The sequence below is a fragment of the Hetaerina americana genome, unplaced genomic scaffold, assembly GCF_022747635.1.
Source record: "Hetaerina americana unplaced genomic scaffold, ioHetAmer1.1.p SCAF_12, whole genome shotgun sequence".
Lineage (NCBI taxonomy): Eukaryota > Metazoa > Arthropoda > Insecta > Odonata > Calopterygidae > Hetaerina > Hetaerina americana.
This window is the reverse complement of record NW_027286292.1, coordinates 3,946,021-3,969,554: the sequence shown is the minus strand read 5'-3', so window position 1 is coordinate 3,969,554 and position 23,534 is coordinate 3,946,021. Positions and strand designations below refer to the sequence as shown.

General features: G+C 39.9%; 1 protein-coding gene across 2 annotated transcripts in view; it reads right to left on the bottom strand.

Moving 5' to 3' along the window:
• LOC139685850 (runt-related transcription factor 3-like) overlaps window positions 1-23,534 on the bottom strand; it is a 177,144-nt gene that overhangs the window by 105,322 nt on the left and 48,288 nt on the right. For both annotated transcript variants that reach the window (XM_071582963.1, XM_071582964.1), the window contains exon 2: window positions 8,555-8,668. In XM_071582963.1, the coding sequence (XP_071439064.1) occupies window positions 8,555-8,668 (114 nt within the window). The remainder of the gene's footprint in view (window positions 1-8,554; window positions 8,669-23,534) is intronic.

The following is a 23,534-nucleotide window of genomic DNA, read 5'->3' as shown; positions in this document are numbered from 1 at the left end:
GTATATATATGTATATATATATATATATATATATATATTTGTGTGTGTATATATATATACACACACACTAATATATAAGCGAGATAGTGCTAGCAAAAAAAGACCGAGAAACAAACACAACTGAAACTCAATAGTATTCCGAATTTTCGTTGGCCATATCATCTTCCTCTATGGAAATAAGGAACTGAGACTATTATATATACTTTCCGACCGACAAGGATAAATTATTCGATATATTTTATAATTTTCACCTGAATATGTTTAACTCAAAGAATTCATAGGTTATGGGCTAGTTAAAAAAATACTCATTTTCTGTACAATGGTTTATTCAAGAGTACAATATTAATATTATTTACATTGTTCGTTCGCAGGTTTCCGCGGCGATGAGTAGGTGATTTCCACATTTTCCACACTCTATTCTGTTCGAACACGCTAAAATAATAGCGAAAGAAGAAAAATACTTCCCGAGGATAATTAGAGAGGCCATTGAAATCGTTAAAAGGCCAGAAAACTTTAACAGAGAGGATGGATATCCACTCCACAGTGCGTGGAAAAGAATTATTCCGCGCAAATACGAGGACGTTCCCTGATTGGCCGAAGACATTTCCCAGTATTGGCGCCGGATTTTCCCTATATAAGACGGGACAACGAGCTTCTTTCCATCCTTGACCTGAGGACGCCGGCAGGATAGCTGGCGAAACTGTTGTGAATTTAAACGACATACGCGGACGCAGCCCGAAAAATGTGGAAATCACCTATTTACATTTTTGTTCCTACAAGATAAAATTTAGCAAAACAATATATATGATGTGGTATTTTACAAATTTGGCAGGAAAACTGCGTCTTGTTCTTCTTGCAGTTCGAACATCTTCGACGGGACATATCAGTGACAAGGCATGTCCAGGGCCGTGCCATCATATGTGCGGGTTTAGCTGTCACTATCCCTTGGGTGGACGGGCCGAAGAATATTATCAGCTGCGCCATATAGGGTTTGTATAAAAGGTATCGGTAACAATTTTTTTCTTCACGTGTGCGTGAAGTGCTGAATTCAGACCGTCGGTTTAGTGTGCCCATGATTGGAGATCGTATTGGCATTTATAATAAAACAGTGCACACCATTATAACTGAAATATTGTCGATTCGAAAGATCTGCGCTAAATTAGTCCGGGAGGCCTGCTCCAAGGTAACCGACCAACTGACGACCAAGAGTAGAGACGAGTGTCTGCTGGCAAAGGCCTTCTGCAACGGCGTTGCGACGATTCCTCAATCCCCTTACAGTCCCAACTTGGCATCAGCAGGCTATTTCCTATTCCCAAAAGTGAAATCCTCCCTCAAAGGACACCACCATGGGACCCTAAGTGCCACAAAAAAGCTTGCACGCGTACCCTTAAGGACCTTCCGGAATCCACCTACCAGAAGCCTTCGAGTCGTCGAAAAGCTGCCGGCAAAAGTGTGTTGACGCTGAAGGGATGTACTTTGAAGACTTTTGAGGTGTTCTAGCAATATCTGAAAGAAGTCTATTTCCCCGAAAATTTTCCCAATACATTTTACGCAATCATACTCTGCAGCAATGACTGAACGAATCCACCCATGGAGGCTGATCCATTGAAATCAGTCCACTTTCCCGACAACTACCCACGAATTACTAATGCATACATGAAACAACCACATCATCACTGGTTCGCACCATATTTTACCAGCCACATCGATGCGGTAGTCAGCGGCGTTATTGTCCGTTATTGCATCTAGTCAACTCGTCCTTCGTTCCCATTTTAATTTTGGATATTATTTAGCTTTCCCCATACTGATACATTTTCCTATCTTTTTAGAGTAATGTTGAGCTCAGGTTGCTTCCATATTTATTGGAAAACGCATATTTAACATAACTGCACGCAAAAGAAATAGCCACAATTCCCTTATTACACTCTCTGCGTATACGACTCATATTACCTTCGCTCTCTTTTCCGCAGTTTTTTTATAACTATTGGGCATTTTTCCTGCCTATTTATTCTCCCAGTACCAATCTCTCTCATTCCTTAGCAGACAAGGAGCAGAGAAGTTTAGTATCTGTATAAAAATTATTAAGATGGAATGAAATCTTACTCCAGAAAAGAAACCATAAAAAATTCATAGTAATTCATCACCACAAATTACCAGTCACCATAATCAGAAGGACATTTTCTATTTCCATTGCGACTTTAGTACAGTTCTACCTCAATGGAGTAGTTCCTGGCCTCGGCTATTATCCAGGCTTTGATTTAAATCGCAGTGGTTTAGTTCTTTATTGAATTAATTGTTTGCATTTTGATTTACCTAGTAGGGAATCACTGATTAATCTGTAAAAAGGTTTCGCCCATCTGGAGAATTGAAAATAATACGCCTGTTCAGCATATGCGTAAGCAAGGGTGTAATTCTCATTTCCCTCTAAGGGCCGATTCCCATTGTCAGCAATATGTGTATATCTTAGGATTCTCTTGAATGAGCTGCTACTCATCTACTTAGACATGGGAATATTTTGAACATTCTCAGCAGTCCCCCAAGGTATGCGGCAATGGAGAAGGACTTTGCCACCAAGGCATGATGATTTACGAGTGTAACGTTTCATTGATTGATGGGAACACATACATATCATCTGCTCTCCTGATCAAGTCTCAGTGCACTTTACGCGGTTCTCTTCTTTTTTTCCAGGCTGATCATTGCGTTCAGATGCTGAGGGATTTCGACTTGTTCCTCGAATTTTCCTGAGCAAACATCAGCTGGGGCATACAAGCTGGTAGGAAGGAGAGAAAAATGGATTTTTGCGCAACTAATTACCGAATGTCCTCATCCAAAGCATTATTGCCATGCGAATCGACATGAATATCAATAGAATCGCCAACTACATCCTCGTCAAAGACGTTCTCCACCTCAGCTAAGGATATATATATATATATATATATATATATATATATATATATATATATGTATATGTATATATAATATACGTGTACCACGTATCACACAGTTATGATATCACGCATGACTCATTCATAGAAACCCCATATTTGCACGTATTTCAAGTTGACAATTCATGTGCATATTAGTAATAGATGACTCAAATTATAATACAACTTAGGAACACACAAAACAATATTAGTAAAAATGTAATTCTCAATGAATTAATTGAGAATCAATATTCATTTACATGGTGAACAGTGGCTCCCACATCCAGCATATTCACTTTTGAACTATAATATGGATACTATTAGAAAGGATGAACACGGTGATGGGTCATCAGATTCATTGGCACAGACTCGCGCAGAGGGGGCATTTTGATGCCCACTTTGTGTTACCATTGTCTAAAAAATCAAATGCAAATCATCAAAAACCTATGGCACATGAATGGACTAGGGTTTAACAAAACATTATTAAAAGTCTTTGATATCTACTATGCGATTAACTACACAATAAATACCTTAAATGTGGAGAATGTGCCGATAGGGATGCCACGATGGATTTGTTGCAACACTGTGTCGCCGGCAGATGATATCGTTGAATGTCACCTTAATCTTAATTTTTTGACCAAAACATCTGGGTCGCAGATGGAATGGTATTTCCTTGGCGATAAATGAGCATGCGAGGCAACATTCGAGTAGGTAGGCATCAAAATACCCTTTAGGCATAAATGAGATCTGCCTAAAATTCAGTGTTACATTATCATTTTTTATTGGCCGCTGACCATTTTGAAGGTATTGAATGGTCATTGAATGCAAATAATCCCTCACCTATGTTAAAGTTAAAAATTAGATGGGTTTTGTTCCAACGTTAGACGAAGCAGAGGGGAAATGCTTAGTCAGTTAAAGTTTTAACTGATTTTATGGAAAACTTCAATCCAGGCGAGAGATGGTGTAACGGTATTTTAGATCAAAGAAAGTAACGCCACCCAATACCCCGAATTTTTTTTTAGCATTCCATGCGTCCAAATGCTTCCAGGTAGATAAAAAGACATTCTTATAACACACTTCGCCTCTTTTTCAACTGCCTAAAAATGAATTATTCCCACTTAAATAGTTCCTGTGCTGTGATCCATTTATTTATGGTAAATGTTGACTCCATTGCCGAAAACATTTTGAGCATTAAGTATTTAAGGCGTATTCTAATCATTCCCATCATCCACGTATATTATTTTGAGATTTTTCTCGATGAACCAGGATCTTTACTCAGGCGGTAGATTAGTAGGGAGACTGGTTGCTTCAGCCAATCTGGTTTCACGCAGTTCCTCTTCAAGCTCCACAAGAGCCTTATATTTTTAAAATGCTACTGTTACGTTTTGTCGTACAAAAGAATTATCTTTTACGAAAAAGCGTAATCAGCTGCATTTCAAATTGAGTAGTGGCATATTAAAGTTTATTCGTTGGCCATCACTAGATTTATAATTTGGAAGTATTGAATCGCATCGTTCAAAATGGCTAATACGATGCTTTTGTTACGATCATTGCCAATCTAAATTGTTGACATGTGCCACAAAGTGTCGACCGGCATGTGTTAAGGCTGATACATTTATAGTCATTGTGATGAAATTCAGAATGCATGAGCAAGGAGAGATTCGATTTCTGAATAATTTCAGCTTTTACCCAAACGGTATCTCGCTGACAACATAATTATGTGTCTAAAGTGATGCAGTCAGACGACTTGAAAAAAATGGCATTTCATTTTTATAACAGGACACGTGGTTGATCGGAAGCAGCTCAAACATTGAGAAATTGATGAATTTTATAGAAAATAAATCAGTGTTTACGTGATCACGACCGTCTATCATCACATTAAAATCATACTTAGGCCTATGGCACCCTTCTTGCAAACTAAGTATCCGGTACATTTATAGACTGAAGCCCAAATAGTTGGATAGGCTAGCCCCCAAATGTTCTCATTTTATCTCAATATCATCAACATTTCTGACTATAGCTTTTACCCCTAAAATTTTTCTTGTTTAATGCCAGACTAAGATGAGTCAGGACTAGGAGCAAACCTTGATGCCGTGTGATTGCAAAACTCATTTTTCACTTAAAGAAAACCTGATAAACCATTCTATCTTCCATTCCAAGGAAAAAAAATGACTCTTTATCTAAGTGCTTAATATGCATTACATTGTAATGCCCTATAAATATATTACTTATCTATTTACCTTTCTATTTCTTAAGATATTTTATTCCGCCTGTCGTGTAACACATATTTGTACGTAAGCGTGCGTCACATAGATATAAGTAACTTTAATGAATATTATTGTGTGTAAAATTAATAAACAAAAATAATTTATACATTAAACTCAGGAAAACTCAGTTAACTTATATCATAAAAACTATTGGAATCATCATTCAGGACAACTATTGAAATCTTCCCTTAAGGTTAAACAAAGATCCTCTCTCCTCCGACCACGATTTTCCACGAAGATACGAAGTCATGATGCATTTGATCTCGAGCTTTAGGCGGTGTTAGTTCTATCCACTCGGCGGACCGCGGCTGGACCTGTTAATAACCTTTAAGTAAATTTCAAATGTACATCTGACGGATACATTAGCTGCTATCCATTTTTTATCCACGACGGTGAAGATTTAATTCGGGAAAAGTAGTTTTTTCAATGAGCCATGGCTTGAGCTCCATGACCCAGACAATCATATTTTTACCCTATGTTGATCTTACAACGCTTAAAAAAATTTCAATTAAAAAAAGTCATCATGAAATTTCCATTTTTTCATATGGAGGATTATTTTTCTACACTAAGTACAAGTTATAATGTAAGGGGAACGAATGGGCCAATCGCTGTTTTGGTCTCTATGGAGTAAGAAAATTCCCCAAAGACGAAAGGAAATATTTCTACAGAAAATCCACGGTAGTAAAGATGATATCGGACAAAAGTGGCAATTTTGAAAGGATATTTAAAATATTTACCCACAGGAATGTATTGAGACTAGGAGTAGCAATAGAATTATTAAAAGAGCGAACTTATAACTGTTAGCTACCTTTAAGTGCCCTCCTAGTAAATCTTCCGCCATTAAATTAGGAAAGCGTTTCCTAAATAAGGCGCATTGTTTTCAATAAGGTGTTTTAGTATTACAATTGGAATTTATTTTGAACCTCGTGTTTATTTGTTTAAAAATTTGGAAGTTCTTAGTTGTTCTTTTCTGCTATATTCTTGTTTCTGACTAGCCGGTGAGTTTCTAAATGGATGTCGTTTTTTACTGTAAATTTTTAGTGTTGACCCTCTTAAAGAAGCGTACACTATTTAGCTATTTATGCAGTAAATATACATTTAACTTCAATATCCTGTTTTTGGCAGTCTTTCATTTGGCAAGTCTTTCTTTGGCATCACTTTATCTTTTATACTTTACCGACATATGGCCATAACAATTTCGTTTACTCTTTATTTTTGATTCTGGCCCCTCATTTAAAAAAAATCATGCATGAAATTGTTTTTCTCTATCACCTGTCGAGTATACTCGTATGCCCTTTAATCATAGACGATTCTTAGGGTGAGTTAAGCGAGAGATCCGTTTTTTGACAACTAAAATTTCAGGAGGCATTAATTAATGTAATTAAACAATTTTTCTGACTTTATTATAATGGAAGTCCACCCTTTTTATTGACGAAGTAAGTTTAAAGTGTAAAATATTTATAATGATTTTGCTTAGATGATCTACAACATATTTGCTTGTTAAGTGAGATGATTATTCTCAATTCTCAAAAATATGTCACTTCGTTGCAAAAAAAATACCATGCATGCATAAGAAGTAAATGATAACAATGCCTTATGAACAAATCCTAACGTGAGACTTCTATTAAATAAATTGTTTCGTTAAATGTCAATCCAAGAAACGCAAGCGCAGTCTCTTGACATGTAGGCACTCTAAACATTCGAGATTGTATTGACCACCGTATATTTTCCAAGAAAAGGGAGGCATTAAAAATGTGCTCAATGTGAGAAGTTACCATTTAAGTCTAGTATTTTGGGTTGCGGACTATGGGGCAAAACGAGTGGTTCACTGAATGATACTTATTCAAACACTAAAAGAATTCTGTTAATCCTATTCAAGTGGTCTGCTGCCAAGTAACTCGCTGGTTCGAGAAGCCTTGAGAATATTTGAAGAATATCTCAGTGCTATCTGTGAAACTATGACCACCGTGGATTTCTGGTTTGCAAAATACTAGCGTGGATGCCATTCCATTTTGAAAATAAAAGAATGCTGCTCTCATGAGTTTTAAATTAAATTTACCGAAGTGAATTCTGTCATCCAACAAACAAGCCAAATAAGTTGCAAGGGATTAATCAAAGAAATTGAATAAATTCCTGTCAAGTGCAACGTACCATGTGTTCGTGAACATAGAAATATTAAGAGTAAAAATATTTTGAATAATTATCTCACCCACTCCTTGTCGCCATTTTATGATAAAGTGACCGTTTTCCGTTGTTAGCTCTCTACAACCGTATTAGTCAGGGGCAAGTATCCTATAGGTAATAGGTAATAATCTTGACGGCTATCCGAAATGCAGCTTAACTAATAAGCGCCTCAATTCCCAATTGAAAGTCTCTTTTTTATTACACTAATGACCTCCTGCCACACACCTTCATATAAGCTTGCTGGGTAGGATGTAGAAATGAAACAGACCCAAATCCATCTTTGTAAATTAATATCATTTTCATAGACAAAAGTCGTTTTAAAATAAAGAAATGCAATTAAATTATTTTAAATTTAATTAAATTCAAAATAAAAAAATGAGTAGTCCGAGAGCTTTTTGACGGAAAATATTTAGAAAAGAAAATTTTTATTCTTTTGGTTCTGCACTTGATGGGGACCATTGCTAACGCAATATAATCACCCCAATGCGAGATTAATACGAAGCAAGGCAAAGGCTTAATAGTTTGAATACCGATAGCGTGAGCGCTTTTGGTGGAAATTTCGTTTTAATTTACCTCCTTTAATCTCCTCCTTCCCTGTGATAGCTGCTGCAGTGAAACCACTACCCGAGTAGTGGTTTCACTGCAGCTTGCTTACCTTTGACTCTCATCCGACGTAAATCTTCCTCAAGGAGCCTTATGATATCCCTAATTAAGTTTTCAAATTAGTAGTTAGTAATAGGGCAGCATTAAGAGTGACTATGTGATTATATTTAATGTTCATTCAAGAAATTACGTCGGCTCATGCAGCCCAATTTGCGTTCCAAAGCAGTTCATTAAGTAAACGTTTTTATGATTGTTTCCCATTTTTTAACAGCAACTCATTTGTTTTCATTTTCACTTAGTTCTTAGATAAGGTTTTGGATCTTGCCTGTTTGAGTGAGGATAACAAAATTTCGTAGGGTTTTCCCTGAAAGTATTGCTAAGGAATTAAACTATGTCATTCACCTTTGGTCTCATGAAACTCTTTCTGAAGGAATAGGCCGGGTTCTCCGAGGCTCATGCTTGCTTAACTACCCTTAGGCGTAATTGGAAACCCAATCGGGAATGCCTCACTTTTGGGAACTTTTCCGTTTGCCGTTTCGCTAAAGAGAATGAATGGGAGTCGTGTATTTTACTTACGTGTCTTACTTCTCGGCTCCCTGGGTCCGTCCACGGTCACTTTGATGGCTTTGTTGTACGTCGCCACTTGTGGAGGCGTCGTATTCACGGTGATGGTTATGCTGAAGCTCTTCCCTGAAAAAATAAATGGAGGACCAAGTGGGTTAAACATCCTCCTTCAACTCTTTCATGCAGCAACGAACAATGGAGGGTCTGCAGAGGGGTGAAGGGGTTGGGGGTTTGACGGCACGCTCGCCGTGGCCAGTCGGTGACGGCGGCCGCGGGGGGTATCCATGGGTGGGGCGCATCTATCGCCCACTTGCATGCGGGCGACATAACCACAGTTGGTCGGACACGAAACGTGGCAAATGGTGGAAACTTTAAACACTGGTCAAAGATGGAAAACCCCAGTGAATGCTCGTGAAAGATCAACCACCGCCTTGGCCAAATGAATCATGACACTATGCGAGGAAAAATGACCTTTGTTCAAAGTTTATCGTTTGGTTTCATGTCCCGTGGAAATCTAGAAATGTTAATGTCAGTTTGAATATTTAAATCAGGGGATAATGAAATATTAAGTGATCAACCTGTATTTGGGTAATCAATGTTCATAGCTCAAGGTAATTCATTATTAATGGTCGGATCTTTCCCTATCGACGGGCTCGCCAACGCCTCATTTTTCTCATCATCATCGAAACCAATACGTTGGGAGTGATAATCGTGGCTCGTACTTGCTTCGTCAGCGTGAGCTCATGAGGTTTAGCAGCTCAGTGTTACCTCTTAGGGCAAAGGACCAGAGGGTTCTGGGTTCAGGAATCTCTATAGAGCCCTGGCTTAACCCTTAACTTATCTCAGCTCTGGCTAAACATACAGAGATTTCGATCCATGAAGGTTGTGGTTAGTGGTGGATAGTGTACTTACATAGTTCGTCCCTCAACAAAGCACCTCAAGTAGGGATCGAGATACCACTGAAAAATATTCAACACCGCCGGGATTTGAACCCGGGCCCTCTGGGTGGGAAGCAAGTACGATAGCCACCTCACCATCTCGATCCCCGTATGTTAATAAAAAAATGGTTAACTAAGTAAATGTACATATTCACCAAGGAAATGGGCCACAATAAAGAAAGGCTACCATAAGATCCCCTTTTTTGACCAATACATCAATTGTCCATTAGATTTTTCTAATAGGTGCCTCAATGAGTCAAAATTATATTTTATCAAGGCATGCTATTCAATTTTTTCGATTTCCAAAATGAATGCATTTTGGAAATGCATGATAATCGAGATTTTCTCATCATTCTCGTTTTAATAACTAAGGGTATATCCATTGCAACATCCTATTTAGTTCATTGGCCGGAGGCGTTACCATTGCCCTTAGGCCCGCTATAAAAAACTGCTTATATCACACCCCCAATTGCACATCTCTTATTTCAAGGATCGGGGAAAAAGCAAAGAGTACGAGTATAAACTACCACGAATATGAAAACTGCGCGATTCCTTCTCCATTTGAAAGATAAAATGAAATAAAAGCACGCATAGAAACATGGACTATGTTGAGTGCTGTTTCAAGTTGATTTTGTTTTAAGTTGTCGTTCTCGCTACCATACAACTGTTCTTCATCCTAATAACCATTCATTCAGGTACACAGCGATTTTTTCTCCATAGTTTCTGCGTGAACTCTATTGAATACAACCAGTCGTATTGATATGTATCTTTGATGTTGTACTACAAATTGTCCTTGAAATTATCGGGCGATGAAATCGGTAAAAAATATTTTTTATGACGTATTAGGAACTGATTCCAAGTGGATTAGCGAAATAAAAAGAGATGAAAAAATGAGCTCTTGGGACAATGACTCATCACTCCTGACACGCGGAAAAAGAAATCATCGACGAGTGTGAAATAAAATATTTGCCATTGGAGCGGGGGAACCCGTGGGGTGGAACCTTCCAACTAGTCACTTTTGCTATGGCAGGCAAAGGCAAAGGGCAACCTTTTGACTCCCGCATCAAGTGCCCATGCCGCTGCGACTATGAATGGACGTTAATTTTCACTTCGCATACAAATCAGAGGAACCTTGAGGGACTCGTGTGCGAAAAAATGGGAATGATGTTGACAGAAAACTAGTATTTATTGAATGAGAACAGAGGAAACGTTGCGAATGTGAAAAAGAGCGATTTTATCTTATACTAGCTAGACGTCACTAAAAAAATATGCTGCTAGTGTGTGAGACCCTGCAGGAGGTCGATTAGGTTTCCGAAGTAGATCAACTGCAGCATATGGAAACTAGATTGTTGACAGGGCGTTAGGAGAAACCGCAAGTAGTTAAAATAGATTAATTTCAGAACCAAGTCAGTGATGTGATGTGGATTATAGTTTTACATCTACGTGAGTGTTCAGCTCGTAATTCATATGATGATTTTAGACGATCTGTGAAAACTATTTATGCAAATTTATGAATTAATTCTCTAATGAACCAACTGAAAATGAATAAAATTAATGGAGTTGTTTATTTTGAAATATATCTCTTCTTCGCGAAAACATGCAGCTGCAATAATTGTCCATTTTTAAGAAAAAAAAGATGAATGGGAAACTTTAAGCTGTTTGTCACTGATGCTTAACTTTAACCAAAATAGCAAATTTAAAAACACAATTTGAAAGATCACCAAATTGTTAAATTCTCCTTCGATTTGATTTTGAGTATAATTACAGGGATTAGGTAAGCAATCATTCTTGATGATGTTTGTGAACCCAACTGCTCCAATAATCTACAAGCCTCATTGGAGGTTATAGTGGGATCATTTAAAAATACGAGTTTACTTGAGCTGGGAAGGTGGGAATGCATTCTCGAGCGTTACAGCTAAGCATTAGAAACAATCACGTTACAAAAAATAACGTTCGAAAGGCAAAAATTTGCAAATTTTCTAAGTAAATTAATTAATCTAAGAGCTTAATACTGTTTACTTTTTGTTTACAAATATACGTCAGCAAAACTCTTTTACGCATAAATACTTCACTGAACAAAATACAGAATGACTCACAGATTGCAAATTAAATTGCTGATAAAATCTCCCACGTAAATTGGAAGCTCGTCTCTTTTTCGCCGAAGCTAAAAGCGAACTGCTAACTCTCGCACTAGGGTAGAATGTCATCCATCAGAAATTACAAATGTTTGAATAATGAGAGAGGTTTTGTGTAGGAAGCTCAGGTCTTGAGTGCCAAGTTTTCCGCGAACGGCATGGAACCTGGATATTTGTAATCGAAGGCGCCCAGGAAATAATGTTTTTGACTAGGGAGTTTAATATGTAACCATTTTGCTATTTAGCCATTTAAGTACTATAAAATACAACTCATCTCCGTGCTAGAGTATTTTTTGACACTCTAAGTGAAAGTGAATGGTCTACGTTTTTGTCTATTCAACTTATTTCCCGCACTTTTTTTTTAATTGAAACCTCATCTGGGTTCAATACTTAAACGTCAATTTTAGAGAACTTCGAAGTTTGATAAGCAGTGAATCTCTTGTCTCTACTTAGAGACGAATAAGAAGGGAGGACAAATGTTATGGCACGCCAATAAAGTGTAATTTCTGGGAATTTACAGGTGACGGGATGTGAGAAACATTCAAATTAGAAATAAAACCAAAGTCAGATGGAAACGAGGTTTGGGTGACAACAAAGTGGCTGCGAATGGAGAGAGACATCCAGAAAACAGAGGTTACTGATTCGTGGAAAACTTCTCATTGAAAAATATCGGCTTAAACAATTGAGAGCATGAAACAAGTTCAAATTTCTCCATAAAAACCAATTCAACACCTTCATCACGAGTATGTAAAACTAATCAATAGTATTGTGGTAAAAATATATGATGCATGCATATCTGCCGTTGAACAACTCCCTCCACGCGCCATAGTCGTAGTATCCAGCCGGGTTCCGCGCAGAACAGGGAACAGTGCTTGCACATGCACTTTCACTGCTCTCTCAAGTTCTCTTTCCGATCATCCGTTAGTGCTCAGGTTGTGTCCGACGGCCCCCAGTAGTTTCCATTTGCTTTATTTGAGAGCAGAGAGACTTGGACCGATGGTCGATATGTTTGGTCATGTTTAAAATTAGGCGAGGGCTATGGGAGGGGGGTGGGGCGTGGCAGGGGAGCGGAGGAAAGGGGGGATCACCCTGCGGTTCCTCTTTCCCTCGAGGAAACCAATGTTCCTGGAGGAAATGACAAAACGTGTGCTTTCGCCTTTGAACTGCTGCACACATTCACGGTCCTAACGGCCTTTGTTTTTGGCGGAGTAAACAATTGGAAGGCTTTTATCCGGGTCATGTGGGCACTGCTCGGCATTAATCCGATAATCGGAGCGATTGGGCGATTATTAGCAGGACCCGACTTAAGTCACGCCGTCCGCTGGATCACTGCATTGATATTCAATTATGTTTATGCGTCTGGAGGGAAGATTTTATTGATTAATACTGATCCGCACTGATTGTGCGTACTTTTTATTATCAATCGGCTAACTGGTGTACAAGCCGATTCAGCCATAATGGACAAAGCCTGTTTACATGTATTTTGTATTCAGTTCCCTTTGATATGTCATTGTTTTCGAGTTAGTTTGGTCGACAACGTGCCTGCATGCTAACCCTAAGGTCGCGGGTTCTAGTCCCGCCCCGGACATGAGTGTCTTGACATTTCTGGTGATTCGATCCCTGAGAGACCTGATAACTAGCCAAGAGAGGCTTATCGGGATCCCAGGGCCATTCAGACCACCAGAGGCTATCGGGGAGTGAGGAAAAGAACTCTCTAGTCATAGCTGTATTACGGTACTAAAACACTGGTTAAACGCCGATAATTTGTAACCTTGTCATCAAGTAATTTAAAAGGTATATTAATTTTCTAAACTATACTTTTTTGCCACTGACGTAAGTGGAATGGGAACTAGTTTAAACGTTAACGCCGCCAAATAAAAAGTGAGAGAAATGATAAAAAATAAAGCAAACAGTATGATCACTAACCGTAATTGTTTTTCTAACTCAGTTTCCCAATCAAAAATTTTCCTTCCCCAGTCAAAAAAATGAAAATTTTGCATTTGGAAATATTTTATAATATGCTTTGGCCAGAATGTAGTACATATCATCCCGACTGCCGGAGCAATCACCCATTGCGAACGAAACGCAGACTTTACACCTGGTTAGAAAATGCACTAATATTTAAATTTTAATTCCTTTTTTACAAATTCAAATGATGCTTACTGTTAAAATCTCATAACAAAATATTATAATGTTGGATCAAACTACTTACTCATTTATACAATTAAACAAAAAAAATATTCTACGCAATTAGAAAAGTTTGTTGGACGTAAATATGTAGGTGCATGACAATTATTACTAAACCCTGTATTTTCGGTTATAAACGACTCTTTCAAATGCTTATATCATGCTATAAAATGTGGTGGCGTGGAAATACTTCGAGTAACCTTTGTATCAGCATCGAACCTGAAGAAAAGTAGCCGAATACGTTTGGACTCGATGGATGGTTACGTTCCACGTAAACGTAGCAGGTCGGTTATGTTCGATGGCTGTTTGAACGGGCGAATAGCAACTATGTGAAAAACATATCTCAAATACTGAAGGTTCCGCCCGTGATTTTTCTTCTTCCCATATTACTTGTCACAACGAATCAAAATAAACAAATCGTGCGACGAACGATTGAGACAGATTTGCGAGAATTTCAAATTCAAAAGAAGAGCTCTACGAGTAGTTCGCGATTGTGTGTCGCTAATTACTTTTTCCTAAACATTTTCACTTTTCATCATTACAATATTAGCAAGCAGTGCTTGAGGGCAAGTACTACTAGACGAGTACTGCGTCAATTATGATGATCATGTTTTCTCGTGGTAATTGTGAATATTAATCGCAAATCGTCCAAGATCGATGTACTTAAGATTTATCTAAGCGTAGGTGAAACCCAAAATTTGTTGTTAGATATTTTTTTTTTAAGAAATATTTAAATAACATGCACCTCTTGATTTTTTGCGTCCGAAGGAGTTATTTTCCTTCTGCTTATAGTTCCTTGTAAAATAGCCATGCTAATATTAAGTCAAGTGTTTCTGTTGCAAATATTTTAACATGGTGTAAATGTATTACAGTGATATCCATCATAGAGAATAATTGCTTGGGAGTATAGGTGCAAATCCATTCCAGAGCTACAATTCAAAATCCAGACGAGGAATACAGATAACAGCGGTGAAGTAAAACATTGGGAATGAGGGAAATAACTGACCTGAAATAAACATTGCAGCCAATTTATTTAAATGGTAATGTTTTTCATATTAAAATACACTGAAAACAAAATATAGGCCTCGAACAATTCAAAGCATCAGGTAAATAAAATGTGCCACATAAATCCAAATTATATGCGTCTCCTGTACCGAGCATTTGGCATTTAAAAATTGAATTGTACTCTAAAACGGGGGTTTATATTTGCTTCAGCCTTTGTATAGATGTTTATCGGCGTCAATGGCTATATATGAAATTTAGAAAAGAATAAAATTTCAATATCTATGTGGTACAATTAGGACGTGCAATTCAATCGGTAAATGCTCCGGTTTAACGGAGGTTCACTTTCCAACAAAGCCTGGTGCATTAACTGAATAAAAATTACCACGCTGTAATCGTTGAGTGGCGGTTCGTGGCATCAGTATAAGTAGCACAAGCTTCCATAGCAAAAATCAAAGCTCTTAAATTTACCACCCTAAGGTTAATCTAAAATTGCTGGTTTCGCGTTTCTCCGCGTTCATCGAAACACGACGCAGAATAATTGGTACGATTCGCCTTAATCTTTCATGGGCTCGGAGAATTTGCAAGCATTCTCCTTAGAGCGTTCAGCAATGAAATTGGATCTGTTTGGCTTCATAAAAGGACAATAAAAGGTTTGAATGTACCGGCTCCTCTCCCCAGTCAAGGCCTCGGTGCCAAAAACGTTCCGCGTCCGCCGCCACGGCGGACGACGGGAAAGGCGTATCTCAAGGCGTCGCCCGCTCTCATCTCGGCCAGCATGGCTGTGTAATTATGCGCAGGCAAAAGCCCTTTACCCTGTGAAATTGAATATAAGTGTGGGGAGTGGAGGGGGGTATAGGCATCGGGAGGGGGGGACGGCGCGGCCCGGCCCACCCCTTCCACGCCGGCGGCCGGCTGTCCGACCGTCTGTTAACGCAGCCTATTGCCGGCAGACTATAATAATAGCGGACTTTTATGCTCCTATGGTGGAGCTCATTAACGACACCTACCGGAACAATGGGTCGGTGTGCTGGGTGCGGGGAGGGGTGCGTTCGGGAATCAATTAGGGGTCGCAGGGGCGGGGGATGGTGGGAGGGGGTTAGGGCGGTGGGTAAAGGGGGCCGTGCCTGATAAATCAATCACGGGGCAACGCTTTGAGTGCCGGACGTGAGGGAAGGGAAGAGTATTAATGTTTTCCGAAGCGAGGATGAGAAGTGGAGGGTCGGCGAAAAGAGAAGAACGTCGGCCAACATAATGGACTTTTACGGGGCACAACTGCGCACATCATGTCAGGCATTACGACGTCGGTAGTAAAGGGTCATCGCGAGTGCAGTAAATCATTCGCCGGGGGGGAAGAGGGCGAGGTGGGAGGGGGAGAGGGAGGGGTGCAGGTGAGTGGGTGCGGCGAACACGAAAGACGCTGCTGCTCGTCCCTTACTTTGTTCCTTCAGGGCCCCCGATATGACTTTCCTCGTGAACACCTCCCAGCTTTGGCCCCTTACCCACTTCTACCCTTCTCTCCGCCTCCACACCAGGAGCTTTAACCTCTCCGTATATGAAAAATATGTGTTATCCCTCGCCCCTCCGAGGATGCGCACCCTCGTGCTTTATCGCCCTTTTGTCCGAAGGCCTCCCGTAGGCGCCGATTCCAATGTCTCTCCTAGTCTGTGAATGCCCCTTTTTTATTTCTCTTCATCCTATTTTTTTGAATAGACTACCTTGAAATTAATTCGTCCTCAAAGTCCCAGATGGGAAATTCTCGTGTGATTTGTAAGGCTTATCAAGCGTAATCCCTACGTTTTTGTATGTGTGCTTTTAAGTTTATAAGCAACAAACTGGGCGGGGCCAAACCCTTTTCCTAATTTCCTGAACTAGCGTCTAATCATTTGCAAGCTAAACGATCGCGTTTAGAGGGAAATGCAAGTGATTTAGTAGGATTAATTTGGTATTGGCGATCAATATTATTCAGTTTGAGCTGATTAAATTTGTTACCTGAAAATTGCGAGTATCAATTCATCAGGGGATTACTTACTCGATAGTTATTTTAATTATGTCTTTTGGGTGGGCTGGTGAATTGTGCATGCGCTCTTTAATCTCTCACAATTGAGAGAGATTTCATTCATCGACTGCATGTAAATGGTTTTCGAAGGGAACTTTTAAGTTTAGAATGAATAATTAGTTTGCTGGTTGACGAGTTCAGTAGGTGGGGAATAAAAATTCCACTTTATGCCGCTTTTTATTTATACCCTGTTAGACACCACTTTGTGGTAGTGCTCAGTAAGCGGCAGATCCTAATGAGAATGGACCACCAATTTAATCAAGGCTTCTCGGGGAGGGCCTTAGCATCTTCTGTGCGACACCCGTGCCAGAAAACTTTAGCAAAGCTAGTTGACGGTCATGTTTACCACTAGATAAATCTGACTGGTAAATGAATAGCATTTGGTTATAACGGATACTTGATTAAACAAAATGGGTTTAGTTAAAAATGTGTTACATCACGGTACGCGATGACAGATACACGCCTTAACTGAGTTATTCGTAGTAGCAATTACCTATCATACGCAACTTCACAATATGGCATGCGTTAAAAGGGGCTTGACCAAGGTATTCTTACCACGCTTTTATCTTCATTTATTTCATAGTATAGTGTTCTACGTGTAATAGTGCAATGCTACACATCCCTATGCTTCCACTATTAATTCTTAATATTGAATAGTATCATCCTTAGCTCCTTTATGTTCAGCAAAATAACAAAATATTCACAGTAAGACGAAATACGAAACCGTGGCTACCACCACTGAAAAAATAGTTTCTTCTTTGAAAAATTTAACTCCGTAATTTATACGATGCCTCGTCTATGAAGCGGTGTTCTTTCGATATATTTCGTCAGCCATGCATTGATCGAGAGCGGCATGCCTGCGGTGGCGATGACTTTTTCGGACCCAGCGCTGTTTATTCGCCAGTGGATCGAGCGCTCGTAGGAATTTTGAGACATCCACTACGACGGGCGGCGCGGAGGCCACCGCTATCTTTTCTGCTTCTCCCCTCGCCGCCCGCTTCGCCTTTGTTTTCAGACGCACGACTGAGCGCCGTCACCCGTAATGGAACGCCCGCCGCCCTTTGCTTTGAACGGCAAGGAAATGAAGCCGGTCCAATGGCTTGCAAATGTAACTCACGAAAGTGTTTAAAATCATGGTCGAGGCAAATGATATTTCCTAAAGGCAATAAAGAGAAACATTTCACGGCTTTTCTTGAAATGCAGGTGTTCGAGCACCTCGAGCAAGACGTTTATAGTTCTTATCATAAATCATTTCCCATTATGGCATCATTGGTGTAATTAAGCGCGAGTTTGTTCCCGAGTGCACGTGGAAACTTTCAGTGTGAAGAGTTGCAAAGTGTAAACGACACGGAGGTAAATTAAAGCACTATAATTACCGGTGTGTGTTGCACAACGTAAATTGGCAATCGTTGCTATAACACTCATAAAATGTTTGCGGGCATACATTACAGTGTCCCACATGGTGGCAATCCTCTTCAGTGCACTGAATGTTGCTATTCCAAATATTACTAATACTGCAATTTCGCTCAGCCGAATGACAATGAAGACAGGTAATCGAGCCAGATTCTCTCTAGGTGGATACTTATGTATCCATGCAGGATACGTATGTATCTTACGCAATATCCTCCGGGTGGCAATTTTACATTATATTATACCGTATTCCATGTACGTACCCACAACTCTCTCAATAAATTATTTTTGTTGAATTTCCCTCCCCCGGTGGGTTCCTTCTCTCCCTGTCATGATAAAGTATGGCGTTGAACACTACTCCTTCAAGCCACGTAGGAATTTAGTTTCATTTTGGTGGGAGTAAAGTATTAACAAAATTATCGCATTACTCGTACAACGCTACATTTAAAACAAAGCAAATGGTAAACTAGTATCCCTGTTTCCCACTGCGTATTTATAAACGGGAGGGCATATCCGGTTCATTGTCTTGTTGAAATGAAAGCGAAACGCATCAATTGAATCTTTATCAAGGGCAAAGAGAGTTCGAAAGAGCTTTCAATGTGGTTTTTATCTTTCTGTCCCTGGAATAATATTTTGAGACCACCAAAGCACCGCGTCAAATAAATAGCAATGACAATGGCCGCATGGAGACCGAACAATCGACGATTATCTCACAATTATGAAACCAATCGTTAGTTTTAATGTTTTTGCCAGATATTCGGAGAAAGTTGCATCATCACCTAGAGAATTGAAAGATTCCTATGGCTACAATCTCCTAGTTAGGGAGCCTCTGCCCTTGCCGCCCGAACAGTGGCCGTGTGTGTGCGAGAGCGAAAGAAACTCAGGCCAATCATCGCTTTGCATCCCACCGCTTCCCACCCACCACCCCTCTCCCCTAGGTAATCCGTTCTTAAGTGCTTTACGGCGAGGTGGGCCGCCGTGGGAGTCCTTCCGGTAGTTGAGCGCCGCGGCCCGGCGTTGCAGGCCTCCACCCACCCGGCCTGCCGCCCACTGCCCATCAAAGGCGACGTATCAATTTGTCTTTCGTCGCGGGCAGGCTCCCACCACGGCGGGTGGCGGATATGGCAATAGCCCGCTCAAACCCTCTCCATCCTCTCGCTCTCTCGCCCGCCCACCTGCCCTCTCGCCTTTCACTCTACACCCCAGCTATCGCATAGTCATGCGTTTACTAAATGAACATTCGAATCTAACCCCGAAATCAACCTCGATGCTTCTTTCTTTCCCACAGCCCCATAGAACCAATTTTGTGCGGCCTGACGCAATCGATTCACCCTCACCCCAACAAATGATAACATTTCTTTATGCTTAACAGCTTTTCGGCATCTTTCCTCCTATGTGATTTTCGCATCGACTGGAGAGGATGCCCAGGCACACATATATTTTCGCGTATAAACTCCCTATGGAGTGAGAGTTCGTATTTTAGTGGGGGTGGTATGGAAAGTCTATTGACCTTATGCGATCCTGTGCGCGTGATGACCTGATGCGCAACAACGGTCGACCGCAACGTCCATGTGTCGATGTCGTGCTTCGCTCATTATTGTTCCTCGCGGGAGGGAGTCGGGCAATGGCACTGGCAATTGGCAGGGTCGTTGCGGTGACTCGTGGAAGAGCAATTCCTTTGTGTCAAAGAACCTCTTTGTCAACGGCCAGAACGGGCGCATTCTCACGCAATTTGATTGAACGCGCGATAACACCAAGGCACAAGGTCGTCGAAGATTTCGCGCAATTCTGGGGAATGCCTAATTCTGTTTTCTTCTACTGAAAGTTAATCGATCTCGTAGCTGACAGAGACAGACTCCTCGGTATCGTCGCGCCATTAAGTGCCGTGTCCGAGGCGCAAGGCTGTGGATTGGCCCGACAGTGTCTGCGCGCCTCACAATTTTAATCACGATGAAGAATTTAACCCTTTTCAAAATCTTTTTCCGTTTTCCAGTGAGAATTATCAAAAATTAAAGGTTTAGAGCTACTTTTGAATCCGGAAAAACCTGGTAGAAATATTTGCACTGTAATATAGTTTCAAAAATAGAATCAGATTATTTAATTACTACGCATGTTCAATATGGTGTGCATTTTCGCAAAAAGATAAATAACATTAAAAAATAACTGAAAAGTATTTCCCAATAGCTGATACGATGCACGTCCTTGACCCACGAAAATTCTCTCTGGCAAAAAACCAGCAGTAAAAGAGATAGGAAATCATATATCATTACAACGTATAATTCAACGTACAAGATGATTTTTTTCAATTTAGAATATTATTTGTAAACTTTAAATCTATTTTTCGTTTAGAAAAGTTCACCCCAGTGATGGCAACTTTTGGCATCATTAGAAGGAAAATCCCACGAGCAATAATTTGATGGTACCGGCTCCAATTTTTATTATTTTCTTGTACGCTACCATAGTACGTAGTCACACACTTCTTGCGCCTCTTGAAAACAAGCAAAGACATACTTAATTTTGAATTATGTACGGGATAATTTTTACAATGCATTCAGGCCGACTTTGTCCGTAGATAAACCCACAAGGCGTAACAGGAAAGAGTTCAGCTGAAACTACTATTGCAACTTTCTTCTCATTTGAAAAGTAAGTAAGAGTAATATGTAAAAGTAACGGGGCATTTTGGAGAAAAAATTGTTGCAAAAGTAGTTGTCTCACAACTTCGCAACAAATCTAATTACTTTTAAAATTTGCAGAGATTGATGAAAGACTTTCACCTTTTGCGTATGTACATTATAAGAAAGGTCTCCGTGAAACGTGCGGAAAATGAAAGTGCATCTACATAATACTGCGCAAACTGCCGCAAGAGCGTATGGCGAAGAGTGCTAGGTCACCAGCCATGCATACGCAGTCACAATCATGACATCTCTACACAAATATCAGTATGATCATGAACTAGATGAAAGTTACGAGAAAAAATCGACAGAAGAGCTTATGAGCATTGCCGTAAGATGCATTCCAGGATTGTTTCAAAAAATAGAAACACCGTTGGGATAAGTGTATACGTTGGAGAGGAGGCTACTTTGAAGTGAACCCTGACCAATAATTTGTCAGTGAAGTATTTTTTGCAATAGATAAAGCTCGAGAACTTTTTGAATAGACCTCTTAATACCACGAAATATGGTACATACATACAAGAATATTCAATAACAGGAAGCGTATATTCAAATCATGCGGAATGAGCCTTCAAAAGATGGGTTTATTTAAAAAAAATGATATCGACAAAATATAAATGCATATGTACACTACCGATTCTAATTGTCTCCTTCGTACCTGCGGTCATATCTATTTTTATCTCAAATGGTACGAGGAAAACACAACATTTTAAGTTCATCCGTTCTACTATCTATCGCCCTGATTTTTCGCACGAGATCTGATCTACCATTGTAAGTCGGGGCCTGTCATATGTCTTTATAATTCTCAGATAGGTAACCTACCTCAAATTTACGCAGTAAATTTAACCTGTATTTAAGCCTACGGTCGACTAGTGGCTCCCATCCCAAATCTTCCAATAGTGTCGTGACACTACTACTTTGTTCATAACAACTTATCACAAACCTAGCTGCTCTACGTTGCACTCAATCTGGTTCCAAAACTAAGGCTATCCCGCGGGGTTGTATGGGATCCCGGAGGATCCTCTGGGTGGGGCCTAAATGACGAAAAATTACAAGGCTCTACTACTCTCATTACATTCCCCAAGTATCACTTCTATGAATCCTAACTTTTTTTATTGGTTATTCCGCAAATTTGATGAATGTGCTTTCCCCAGGACAAATCCATTACTGTCGTAACACCCAAATATTTTAACGATTCTACGCTTTTTATGCTGGTTTCCTGTACGGTGTAAGTGATATTGGGTGAAATACTCTTCCTTCAAAAATTCATTGAAACACATTTATTCAAATTTAATTATAGCTCTCATGTCTCGCATCACTTTTGGGTCGCATTTCTACATCTACATATTAGACGAGACAATCAAAAATAGTTTCTCTTTCTCGAAGGAGCGTCCAATTTTTCACTGTATCGGGACAGATTCAGAGCTAGAGTTAAAATACGGCTACTTGGTATTGGTAATAATAGCTAAAAGAAGCGTTTTTCACAACAAAGCACTTAACACTAACAAAGGGTGTTTTTTCAATTCTCTTTCAAATTTAAGGTTCCGCTTTAAAGTAATCAGATATGAAGTTAGGTCAAATTTCAGATATATTACAACTTTTGCACAAAAAAAAACTTTTGTAACAAAAATGTTTAATTCAATAAGTCAGGCGTCAAAAGTTAATGATTGACCGCCACGTGGCCAGTCATTACCTTTGTCGACTGATGATGACTACAGATTTCAAATTCCTGTGATGTCTACTAAATTTAAGTTGACATTTGTAGTGCTCCGGATTTATCTGCCAGATGTGAGGTTCCAGTAGGGAAACGAAATGCCTTCCCTGAATGCACCATTCCACACGAAATGAGTATTGAGCTCTGCCATCTCAATTAAAAACTCAATCTTCGGATGGTCGCTCAAACGAAAGTCGTTCAACATGTCCTTAGGAAATAATAGAAAAAAATTTATTTTGAATATTTTTTTTCAGTCATCTAATTATACTGTAGCTCAATGCACTTACTAGTGTGTCACCGCATCGACCACACGATTGCGTTTATTTTACACCGAAAGGAAACCCATTTTTCGGAGATTTTATTCACATCAAATTGTTTGATCAAAATTGAAAACGGCCTACGTACCTCGTGATATGCTTGTGGCATCAACGACATCTACATAAACACCCCGCGATCCACCAAAAAGCGGGTCGAGATGGTGCGGTGGGCTACCGTACTGGCTTCCCACCCAGAGGGCCCGGGTTCAAATCCCGGCGGTGTTGAATATTTTTCAGTGGTATCTCGATCCCTACTTGAGGTACTTTGTGGAGGGCACTTTGAGTGAGCACGCCGTCCGTCGGATGGGACGTTAAGCTGCGTACCCCTTGGCGCCTTTCGTAAAGAGTAGGCTAATACCGATGCCGAGTTTCCCTCCACCCTTCATCCTTTCCAGTCCATCCCTAATGGCGCAAATGACCTCAGCTGTCGGTGGCTTCCCCTAAATACCACTACTACTCCACCAAAAAGGTGTTTGACCTGGGGTGCAATCACCAGGTGGGATGGGTAAGCAGTAAAGGATGATATTGGAGAAGAAGGGGAAAGGGAAATAATATTCA